At 35.0% G+C, this 12,390-nt stretch overlaps 1 protein-coding gene and 1 non-coding gene across 3 annotated transcripts; one reads left to right on the top strand and one right to left on the bottom strand.

Moving 5' to 3' along the window:
- Positions 1–343: 343 nt before the first annotated feature.
- On the bottom strand, positions 344–6,641 carry LOC18437151 (Mitochondrial substrate carrier family protein). Of its 2 annotated transcripts, XM_011626167.3 has the most exons (6): positions 6,209–6,641; positions 4,538–4,613; positions 3,487–3,582; positions 1,419–1,932; positions 1,079–1,214; positions 344–718 (listed from the first exon to the last, which is right to left on the bottom strand). In XM_011626167.3, the coding sequence occupies exons 1-6, from the start codon at positions 6,329–6,331 to the stop codon at positions 530–532; spliced, it is 1,134 nt and encodes a 377-aa protein (XP_011624469.1). In that variant the 5' UTR covers positions 6,332–6,641; the 3' UTR covers positions 344–529. The 2 variants fall into 2 exon arrangements, with proteins under 2 accessions (XP_011624469.1, XP_088729775.1); XM_088873649.1 differs by lacking the exon at positions 4,538–4,613 and having other exon boundaries at positions 6,209–6,587.
- Positions 6,642–6,703: 62 nt separating this feature from the next.
- Positions 6,704–6,815, top strand: LOC148781060 (U5 spliceosomal RNA). Its single transcript, XR_016039853.1, has one exon. It is a non-coding gene; the product is annotated as a U5 spliceosomal RNA (small nuclear RNA).
- The last annotated feature ends 5,575 nt before the right edge of the window (positions 6,816–12,390 follow it).

The raw sequence follows: 12,390 nt of genomic DNA, 5'->3' as shown, positions 1-12,390 counted from the left end.
AAAGTCATTCGGAAAGGAAATGTTATCTTACTAGTGAGAGGTAAATTCATTCGGAAAGGAAATGTTATCTTACTATATTGACGGGTAAGGAAGCACAATTTCTCAAGTAATCTGAATATCATCAGTCCATTGACTAGTAAAATTGAAAAACCAAAAAACAAATAAAAAAAAGCACCCAGCCTCGAAATGGAATCCAGCTATTGTATAATGTTTCGGTATCCGGAAGACCTTTAAGTAGTGGCAAAAAACTGAATCTCAAATAGAATTTCAGCCATAATTCATTTAAGAGAAATCAGAATGAGTAAATAAACCATACTCAAGACTTGGCAAACAATTCCAAATCTGGTCAAATAGTAATCTTTTTCCAACAAAAATAATACGCACATTCTCATCATGACCATATTCTCTTCTCTCTCTTACCCTTTTTTACACAACCCAGAAAGAGTTTAAAACATGTTCAGAAAGACTAGCCGTTAAAAGAGCAACAGAGAGAGTTTTGAAACAGATCAAATTACAATAAATGAGGAAACTACAAGAGATGTTGGATTATGAGGTAGTATCCTCCTACCATTGCAAAGCAGGAGACTCCACTCCGAGCCACTCGCAACCAAAGTCCACGCAACAAGAACGCCCTATCTGAGGGCCGGATCCCCGCTTTCCTCTCGAACCAAGAACCCAATGGTTTCCACTTAAGAAGCTTCCTCTCCATGGCTATATACTGTCCAAGAAAAATCAACCATCAGACTGAAGCTAAGTCACACTTGAGAAAATAAATTAAGAAATACTCATACATAGAGCTCATAATGGTTTTAACTAAAGCTAAGTCACAAAATGATGCAACATGTTTTTCTTTTCTTTTGGTTGGCTGAAGTAAATGGAAGCAGATGTCTTTTTAAAATGGAAATAGATGTCAAAATTGGAATAAAACATGCTTATTTCACACCGCATAACCATGTTTAGAAGACCTTGCTATCATGCCTAGCATGAAAAACCTGTGGTCGGTTACTAGTGCAAAGTCATTGAAAAATGATATGAAAGAATGCCAACGAAATAAACATCAAAATATGATATGATTTACCTTGGGTATGACTATAGATTGTGATCGACATCTAGCAGTGTCAAAAACATGGGAGGCGGCAGCAGCGATTGAACCAGAAAAACCAGCCACTAGACTAGCTGCCAATGGAGAGATAGGGCCAACTTCATCATCGGATCTGTGGAAATATGGGTAGAAGTAGAATTAGACCAAACCATACACCAAAGAATTCTATTAATCATGTGTGAAATTCTTAGTGCAAAATGAAGAGCCAAAAGTATTTCCCACACAGAAACAGTCTATATGTGCTAGATTCAACAACGGATTCACTTGATACTTTCTTCAATATAATTTTTTTAAACAGAGAAGTTGTGGCAAAGACCTTGGGGAAGGGTCCATATTGACGGCCTTCCAATCAAGCATGATAATGTGAAAGAATTGCCAGGTTGAAAAGAAAAAACCACCAAAAATGGAATCCCGAAATATCCCTGGACGAAGACCCCTCCATAGTGCATTCCATCCTTCTAAGGAGACGACGCCCAGTGGACCTTTAATATCTCTCACTGAGGGAGGTTTTCCTGAACCAGTCATTACCCATGGATACTCTTGGAGAGCAGTGGTCACATTCGTATGCTTGGTGGGAAGGGTGGATAAAAGACCAGTTATTTGATCCCATGTCCCCTTCTGAGCAATGTAACCATGAAGCAATTTTGTAACTAATGATGGTGTACTCATCTTTGCCTCAACAAACCTGGACGTCGGCCAAGAAGCACATGCCACCTGCGAGCGAAACTTAAAAAGCTCGAATGGCGTGTTTACTATTGATTCTAGGGCACCGGCTGCAAATCCTGCCAATAGAGCCTCTGATACAAAGACATGGTTGTCTTCTCGGCCATCTGCAATGGTATTGGGGAAGTAACGATTTTCAGTTGTGAAATGGGAGATAAATAAGCTACTTGAAAGTAACAAAAGCTAAAAGAAAGATTTCACAATTCACAACTCAACCATTGCTCTAAATATTGGAGATAGAGTTGATGGGTGAGGTGGGGTTTTCTAAGATTACCTGAGTAAAAAATTACCCATGTTTTGAGAAACCCAGTCTTGGCTGGGTTTATTTTTCAACCAAAACAAGCTCTAGGGGATAATTTTAAATCTGAGTTTTGAGAAAGAAAAGAAAAATGCCAACTGCCTTTACTCTGAAAACATGAGTTTTTGACAAAAGGCAAAGTTTTTACCAGGATCCAAAAAACCCCCTAAAGATCTGTATACACACCAGGTCTTCATAAAATCATCAAGCCTCAAATGGGACAGTGACGCCTTACAAACCCACTTCACCACATCCAAAGACTATCCCTTGACAAATTTTGGTCTTGATAACAATTTCACATTATCGGTGATCCCCACCGACATCAATAAGCTTCACAATCCAAACGTTTCACTTCCCCAAGTGTTTGTGATAAGTAATAAAATGCATTAAAGAGTAAAAGGTAAAAGAGCTACAAGGAAGAATTCGATGTCGTAAATATTCTATTTCAGTTTCCATATTTCTCTCAGTTACATAGCGCCTTCTTAATCTACATTTGACCCAAGGATAAATTTATCCCTTCATATACCATCAAAGTTTGTTATTACCTCTCATGCCACTCTCAAAAAACACAATGATGGGGCACACATTCCATGCATTGATATCTAAGAGATTATTCTTGTTCCGAGTTGTTGAGCTCATTAAGACAAGACTACTTTGAACCTAAGACTGTTGTGAAATGTAAAACTTGTCATCTCCATTGGGATCTTATGATGTTCAAGATTTCTTCTTGACATGATTATATTTGTTTTCTCTTAACATTCGTAATTTATAATAAGGAACTATTCTTTTGGTAATATACCCATTCATTCATGACATATTTAGAGATTCCTGAGACTATCTTGAATCCTAGATTGCTGCAACCATGAAAACCTATATTTCACATCAAGTTACATTTTTTAACATCAAAAAATAGAATTGAAGCTGAGAGTAAAAAGGCATCAAAGGTACAACATAAAAGGTGCTCAACTCCTCCATAGTAAATTATCATAATTTATAAGATTGTGACAGTTTTTCATGATAATAATTTTCTTTAAAAATTGGTATCCCATATTCATCTCATGTTTAAGTTAAGATAAATTCTAAATGAAAAGATAAAACATAACACTTTTGAGTAGAGATGGAATTGCTCATTTCTTGTTTCCATTTTTCTTTTTTTCCAGAGAGAGAATAAGTGCAATACAAAGTAAATATCACATTTTCCTTTCTGCCATATTTAATCGCGGCAATATGAAGTAGATAAGATCACTTTATGCACATAAATTTACATAATGGAATAGATAGAATTATAACTTCGATAGGGCATATCTGAGAAAATTCAACTTCCAGAGAGAATATAGGTATATCAAACAGAAAGAGAACATACCTTTATAAAAAGCAGTCAAAAGTTCATAGGTTCCAAATCTAACTCCAACAGATGGAATTCTACCTAATGCCAACCACCCAAATCCTCTATACAGACCTGAAGCATTTTTAGGAGAAAATCCACCAATCAAATGACAGAAATAACACAAAACTGCAACTTTCATATGGATTTAATTTTGTGCTATTACAAGAACCTACGTGCATTAAAAAATGCAGAAAACATTTCAAATTACAAGCACGCACGTCATTCATGTTTTGACAAAGATTAAGTTTTTATTAAAAATAATTAATATTTTCATTTACTAAAGAAAAAAATGAGACATAGTCATCTGACAGATTCTCCTAAGTCACCAGAACCCTGATGGAATGGGCAACAAAGAGCTTTTCTGAAACACCTTCTCTATCCTTTAATTTGGAGTCTGAACAACCCCCCTTTCCCCCCTCCTCTGTTCTCTTCTTTCTTCTTCTGTCTCTCTCTTTGTCGGAACCAAGTAAAAAAAAAAAAAAAGGAAAAAAAATCACATGAAGGTATTTTTTTCCTTTTTGTGAATATTTTTCCTTTTTGTTTCAGGGCTTCTCCCTTCTCTCTATTTTGTCTATGTCGTTTCGTCTCTATGTTAACGTGTGTGCGCAAGTGTGTGGATAGTATGCCCATAGTGCACGAAAAATACCCGTGTTCCATATCTGACTCAGACAAACGTGTGTACATCTTTGTAAAGTTAGGCCTTTGAAGGTAACCACTTGCTTGTAAGATGAGACACATATCCAAGATTCCAAGCCTCATTAGTTTTTTAAGGAATGGGTAAAGGCCCTTACAAGACCCATTCATGAAGGAAATACTTCTTGATGAAACATTTAACCGCTAGTTATCAGAATAAAGAAAAAATGTTCATAAAAATGGTTAAAGATCATAAGTAGAAGAGAAATGCCTTAATGGTGTCTAGATGCATTTATGGTGATAAATGTCATATGCTTCCTTGGTAGATCTAAGGCAAACATGAACATATTTACTTTGAGAAAATAACAAAGAGCAAACGTGCCTAAGAAGCTACCTGTTATTCCTGAGACATACCGAACTCTACCCAAAACTTGATAAATATCCAATTGCTGCTTAGCACCTGCACCAATCTGTCGACTAGTCTATTTAATTGAACACTCACGAAGCCAGCCTGTTATAGAAACTGGCATGTAAATACACTATTTGAAATTCATCGTATATTCAGTTCAATTCGCACTGATTTGAGTCCAATGAACCAAGATATCTAGTTTACACAATTCAAGTTAAACTCAAAAAAAATTAACAGAAGGCTACAGTTATCTTTACATACAAATGAGACCACTTAACATCACATTAACTGCCCAATTTTCACAACAAAAACTACAAGTTGACAAATTACACCGCAATTATAGAACCAAACATCAAAGTAGATAACGTGGACAAGAAGCCATGAGTGGTATTTTCTACACTTCCACTGGTACAACTCATGTTGAGAAGCCACAAACTGGCAAGTATGTGTCTCATAGATGATCGTGGTGGTGTGATTATCATCATGAAAGGTCAGCTTAGGGCCAATGGCGTTTGGAGTTTCTCTTATGACAAGCATTGCAGTAACCTCCCAAGTTTTGGTTGTTTAATGTATCTTCCTTATTTATTAACAAAAAAGAGAACATGTAAATTAAGTGGCCAATTACTCTTAGATCAAAAACCCATCATCATATTCAATCAGATGACCTCCCATTTTCCAGTTGTTTACAAGATAGTTATGCTTGTTAAAAGAGACTGGAAACAAAATTACCATTCTCATATAGTTAAAATTACCGTTGGATCTAAAAGCTTGCAAATAGCATATTAAAAATATTGGTTTCGATGAATAACTCTAAACACTGCTCATAAAAAACGCATCTCAAAATAGTTATTACCTTTCATTTAAAAATGCCAATAACAACATAAGACACAGAAAAGGAATAGATTCGTCTGAATCACACAATGAGCTTATCACAAATTGATTTTCAATGCAAACAATAAAACATGCAAAAGGAAAGGAGTACAAAACATATATTACCCATGAATAGATTTTCGATCAGCAAGCTATAAAACATGCACAACCAATTTGGAAATTAACTCAAACATAGTGTGTGCTGCTCTTCCTCAAAGGTTCATTGATGTTATTGTCATTGTAATTGAATTTTCAAGTGGTTTGAGTAAACTGACTAATTTTCAAGTGGTTTAGGAATCGGGTTTGGGTTAAGACGGCAGCAAGTAGGTTTTCATAGCGCTATGTTTCAAGATATTCCTATGTAACCTTGGTCACAAAAAAAAAAAAAGAATTTTCAAGTGGTTGAAATGCTAAATTCGAGCTTTCAGTAGATAAGTGCATTCCTAACTTCCCCACATATATAAAAATTTATATCCCACCAACCTAAACAATAACTCAAAATTACCAAATGCAACAAATCCTTTGTATATGTATGCAATGTATAAATGAAGTTGTAAAATCAACATAGAAAGTAAAGAAATAAAAGAACTAACAGGGATGTGCATATTGAATACACAATTTTATAGCAAGTTCATATTAGATTATGGACCCCTTAAAACTCCTAAACCACAAGTAAATTAACTTAAAAAAATTAAATTCAAAGAAAAATAAGGCACCGTGCACACATAAAGGCACAAAGAATATGTGCACACAAAAATAATCGTAGGAAACAGGAACAGGGTTTACCTGAATTAGGGTTTTAAGGGTGTCTAAAGGGTATGTAAGGGCAGTGGAAAATGTAACTGAACCGGCACCAGCAGCAAAGTGCATTAGAAAGCCACTGTTTCTTAGAAGCTCGTCTATAGCCATTCTGGACGTTCCCCTACGACTGGACTGGTTTTGCTCAAAACTGGGTATTTGTAAACCCTAAAAATGGCATTTGGGATGCCTATTGTTTCACAAAAACTCCTCCATAGTCATTCGTAGAGTTCGCCAACTACAACAGCTGGTATTCCTTATGATGCTTGCACAAAAAGGATTGTATATGCATGATTTCAGATAAGAACAATTGTTTCATGCGAGAACTTGGTGTTAAAAACAAAACCTAGCAATGGTTTTGATGCTAAAGTGCACTGTGTGGTCCTTGAGCTTATATGATTTAGTCCCACATCGATGAGAAGGAGAGTGTCAAGGGGTGGAAGAGCTATATATACTTAGGAGTCATCGGCGTTAAAGGTACGGAGCCGTGTGGTGTGCACAAAGCGAACTATTCTTTCGCCTTTTACTAAAGAATACCGTGTGTTCGCCACTGAAAGCGGCATACGCCAATTTTTGAGCAGGGGCCATCTCCTAAGGGATTTGGACCCTCACAAAACAAATTAAATGTTATGTATTTTTTCTCTCTCAACAGTTGAGATGCTAAGCATTTTGTGATAAAGAAATTTTTTTGCGGGTCCTTCTTGTTCTCAATTCATTTACTTCTCTCTTTATTTATTTTGTTTTTCTAAATTTCCCCAGCTCAACAGTAGTACTTTTTTTCTATGGGACTTATATTTTGCAAGTTCCCCTCCCACCACCCCTTGTTCAATATAATTTCCAATCCACTCTCTCGATATCATTACACTCATGTGTATATGACCCTAAAAGTTGATAATATTATGAGATGCTCCCAACCCATGTATATAGGATCTTAAAGGATCACTTTTAAATTTGACACATATATTTAGAAAAGTCAAGTCCCACATCCATGTGTATAGGACCCCAAAGGATCACCATTAAATTTGGCATATATCTCTAGAAAAGTCAAGTCACACACGTACTGTAGAGATTTGTATCAAATTTAATGGTGATCTTTTAAGATTCTACACACTGTATCAAATTTAATAGTGATATTTTGGGATTCTACACACATGGGTGTGAGAGGGTCTCATAGGATCATTACTCTTCTTTTTTTCTCTAATTCTTGATATTTGTGGGGTGGTGTGATGATTTATTGAACCGCTTATTTGTAGGGAAATTTGATAAATGCAAATATCGGATGGGCCTCTAATTTTTTACTTTTGAAGAACTTATTTTTTCAATTATCTTGTGGTCAAATATTCAAAAGATCTTGGCCCTTAAAATATAAACATCAGACCGCCCTATGAAGAAGAAGGGCGTATAAAGAATAGCGCAAGCTTTCTATGCTTCCCCTACAACATAAAACTTCTATTCTTCTCCTTATCCAACCGTCTATTCTGAATGGAGGGTTAAGATTGCCTTAATCACAATGTCACGTCTTTACACTACTTTATTTTTAAATTTTTTTTTACAAACTATTTTAGCATCAAATTTTGTACATCCAATCTTCTAATAAACTCGCACTAGCGAAAAATATAAAAACAATATTTTCAATAAAATGACCAAAATACCCTTAAAAATTTTTAAGGAGTATTTTAGTCATTATATTTTATCAAAAAATTATTTTTAATATTTTTATAGGTGCGAACCAATGAGAAGATGACACGTAGCAAATCTCATATTCATACAATTTGTATAAAAAAAACTAAAATACTTTGAAACATCAGAAGATCAAACGATTTGTGGCTCCCTTGATCAAAATTGGACACCTAGATGGTAGGGGAAGCATTGATCTTCTATGTTGTAGGAGAAGTATAGAAACCTCTCCAGGCAAGCTCTCTATGCTTACCCTACAACATAAAACTTATATACTTCCCCTGATTCAACCGTCCATTCTAAATAGAGGGTTAAGATTGCCCCAATCACAATGTCACATATCTACACTATTTTATTTTTTATTTTTTTTTTACAAACTATTTTAACACCAAATTTTGTACATCCAATCATCTATTAAACTCGCACTAGCGAAAAATATATAAAAAAAAATATTTCTCATAAAATAAAATGACCAAATTTTGTACATCCAATCTAGTCCTTTATGTGAGGACTCTTTATTTAATTTTTTAAAAAATAAATAATGAATGGCTTTGGGTGTGTCACGAACTACAAGAATTTTTTTTTTAAGAATTTTGTACCTATTCAATGACTCTCTTACAACTATCTATTTTGAAATTTGAAGGACAAGAATGATTGTGACCTCCATGTACAAATGATAAATACTTTATTTGTAGACAATCCTTTAATTAAAAGAAAACTGTCTCATGCGGGCTAGACCGCATCCAGAAAATTGTCTTAAAGATGGATGCAAGAAGGTGTTCCATCTAAAAACAATAAAAACTAATGATCCAATGTTTCCGAACTCGAATTATTATTTTTAATTTTTAAATTTACTTATTTTTTCATATTTATGATCGCCATGTTAGATATTACATGTCCTAAAAAAATTAAGTCCAAAAATCCATCTCAAAAATAGATTTATTAATAGGCCCGCATTTGTACATAGGAGGCTTGGCCGCATAGAAACCGGGTCCTAATTAAATAAGAGTGAGATTTATCCAGTTTTTTGAACCTCTTGCTCTCCAGCTTTAGCTTTTTCTAAAACTAATTGACCGCATTGTTTAGTATACTTTCTCAGGACCTAGACACCTTGTAAAATGACACTTAAATTTTTTTTCTCCCTCTTGAAAATATACCAACTTAAATTTTAAAGTGAATCCTAAAATTTCACGTTAAGTGTTTGCAAGGGGGAGTAAATATAAATTGTGATCCCACGGGAGTGTTAACACACATTCTCGCTCAAATTAGTGAGACAGGCCATAAAAAAACACACCTAAATCGGTACACATGTAAGATAATTCATTGTTTTACTAGTTATACTTCTATTCTCGAAGAAGTTTATATAAGGTTGTATTATAGAAGTAAAGTGCGCCTCAAAAATTTAGTAGAAAAGAGGGCTCTAAAGTTAAAAACCTTCAAATTGATCATCTCAACTACAAGATTTATGGATATAAAGAAAAAACAATTTTATGTCGTAAAAATGGTGTATCTTGTAACAAGTTATTTGGGCTGTCTATTTTCAAGTATTTATAGACCTACTTGATTTGCGTCATTTTTTAATTGTAAATTTCATAATTAAGATTGAACATAAATTTTCAAGTTATAGTAAGATTTCTGACACCAGAACTATATCCTCTAGCCAAATTTAGAGGTGGCCTTATTTGTATAGTATAAGGTGGGTACTTTATAGAAACCTCACTCCAAGATGTAACGTAGAATTAGGGACAAGGTTTCTATGAGTCGGCTTACTCACCAATTTAAATGAGTCCTCTCTCCAAAATCTATTTTACACATGGATTTTGGATTCAAAATTTTCAAGAATAAAAATTTGAACCATGTTTTTTAAAATTAAAAATAAAAAAACTTGATATATAACAATGTCAATTTTAAATTTGTGGGGATTCAAAATTTTGTAGAATGAAAATCTCAACCATGATAAGTAGGAACCTAAATAAAAAATTTAAATAAATTTTTTTGTTTTTTTTTTACACAACACCATCGATTTTAAAGTTTTGTACGGCTACCATTTTCTATCATTTATCTCTCCAATGGATGGTACATGCGTTAGGGGACGCTATTGTAGAAATGCGTCCCCACACAAACTACTTTTCCTAGAATTAAAGCCAATATCACCCAATCAAGATTACGGTGGAGGAACAAGATATGAGCAATTAATTTCTTCATATGCAATCCTTCATGTTTTACCACAACTATGCTACACATGAAAATCCATTGCTAATAATAGAGCGAGCTTTCCATGTTTGGAAAATATTTATATGGGTTGTAACCTTATACTATAGAAGTAAAGTCCACCTCAAAGTCGAGTAGAAAAGAGAAAACCTTCTAATTGAACATCTCGATCTCGAGATGTATGGCTATAAAGAAAATAGAATTTCAAGCCTAAAAAAATATGCATCTTATAGCAAGTTATCTAGACTGTCTATTTTCAAGATTTTCATACATTTATAGATATTCGATATGTACCTTATTTCAAATTTTAAATTTCATATTGAAGGTTGAACATGGATTTTTAAGTCATTGTCAAGTTTCCAAAGAGACCATATACTTGTGACCTTGTAGTAAAGATAAATGGTCTCATAGTACATAATCCCAAACTTAAAAATGCACCTTACTTGTACAAACCTCACACTTTAAATTTGGGTGTGGTTTGCAATCTTAAACAATCAAATTAATATACAACCTAAACTTGGTCATGTGATGCAATTTTGGTGTCAAAAAGTCTTAAGATGGTGCGTGAATGTATTTTTATTTCTAATTATAAATTTTCAGCTCCAAAAATAGTTCAAATCAAGCAATGTTTGTGCATCAAAATCTTGAAATAGGCAGTCGTAAGATAATTATTTTTAGGATTTGGAATCTTTTTCTTCATATTTATACATCAAGATGATCAATTAGTTATTTTCCCAATATCAAAACAACATTTTTCAAGTGCACCTTAATTCTACGTTTTAAAGTGGCCCTTGTATAAACTTACAAATGGGGTTTCTATGAGTTAACCGACTCATATGTACACGTGCGGCCTCCCTCTAAAATTCACTTTAAAGCTGGATTTTTTATTCAAAATTTTAGGGCAAGTTTGGATGTCAAAGAAAAAAATATTTACAGTGAAAAAAATGCAATTTTTTTCTCGTTTTATTTTATTATATTGGTAAACTGTTTGGATGTATAATTTCATTTATTTGTCAAAAAAAAAAAAAAACTCGGGGCCGGTGAATTTCACTGTGTTTGCCCCTGCCCCTTTTCTCCCGACGCCTCTCAAACCCCCTCTATTTTTAGAGAGAGAGAGGGAGGGGACGATGGAGAGGATCAAAGAACCAACGCTTCTCGCCCTTTTAGGGGGCTTTGCATAGGAGAAGCTCGGGCGATGGTTAACCCTGCAAAATCCATCATCTATCTCAAAGAACACGACCTTATGATGCCTTTATTGTGGAATTGAAAGTCACTTCTCTTCCTATGAAATGTCAAGCATGCTCTCCTTCTTTAAATCTATGACAATTCTCATGTCAGGATTTTCTCGCATTCCACGGGTAAAGAGGGGAAATCGAGGGTGGGGAACAATCGGGTTCAGTAAAAGAAAGTGGAAAGATTGAAACCTAAGTTTCCTTTGAGAGAGAAAGAGAAAGGAGAGGAGCACAAGGTTGAGGAAGCAGCTGCAGACCTGGGGTTTCTAGAGGGAGAGAGGTTTGGGGGCTCCTGGGGTTTCTATAGAGAGAGAATTGAAAAATATTACGGAACCCACAAAGCAACAAGAATAGAAGTCGAGAGAAAAAGAAGCGCATTGGAACTAAGAATGGGCAATATGAGAGATGATCAAGTGCAAGTCCTATCGCCACAAAAGTGCCCCAAAAAATTCACAATCTCAAATTCCATGGATGATTTTCCTTTATAGACATAGGGATCAACAAGGCTTATAAGGAGGTATGAATTCATTAGGGTTTTGATCCTGCCTCTCTATTCCTTGGTCACAGTAAAGCTGTTCTCTCTAAGAAGAAGAATTAGGTATATCTTTACATTGGGTGTAGAGAGAGATCGAGGGCCATGGCCATGGCCATGGCCATCGGGTGTACAGAGAGCAGGGTTTCGTAGAGAGGATGTTTGGGGCCATGGCCATTGGGTGTAGAGAGAGAAGGGTTTCGCATAGGAAATTTGGGGCCATGGGAGAGAGGAAGTTTGGAGCCATTGGGAGTAGAGAGTGAAGGGTTTCGCTGAGGAAGTTTGGGGCGATGGGAGAGAGGAAGTTGGGGGACATGGCCATTGGGTGTAGAGAGAGAAGGGTATTGCTGGGAGGAGAGGGAAGAGCGTGAAGGTTACAGAGAAAGAGACGCGTGAAACGCGACTCAAGCCAAAAAAAATTTAAGTTTAAGTTTGAATTTTTTTTTATGCCATTTTTTTGCCTCAATATGAGATTTTTTTTTTTTTTAATCTAAAAATCTAGCAAAAAAGTACAGTTG

The sequence above is a fragment of the Amborella trichopoda genome, chromosome 8 (assembly GCF_054954075.1).
Source record: "Amborella trichopoda isolate Santa Cruz 75 chromosome 8, AtrichopodaSantaCruz75HAP2 v2.0, whole genome shotgun sequence".
Classification (NCBI taxonomy): domain Eukaryota; kingdom Viridiplantae; phylum Streptophyta; class Magnoliopsida; order Amborellales; family Amborellaceae; genus Amborella; species Amborella trichopoda.
This window is presented reverse-complemented; position numbering and strand designations above follow the sequence as displayed.

What these genes read in the sequence shown, in the direction of transcription:
- LOC18437151 (XM_011626167.3), bottom strand. Translation starts at nt 6,331, where the DNA reads ATGGCTATAGACGAGCTTCTAAGAAACAGTGGCTTTCTAATGCACTTT. An exon ending in CCCTTAAAACCCTAATTCAG is followed by an intron (nt 4,614 to 6,208) that starts GTAAACCCTGTT and finishes ACTAGTCGACAG; the next exon opens with ATTGGTGCAGGTGCTAAGCA. An exon ending in AATATGGACCCTTCCCCAAG is followed by an intron (nt 1,215 to 1,418) that starts GTCTTTGCCACA and finishes ATATTTCCACAG; the next exon opens with ATCCGATGATGAAGTTGGCC.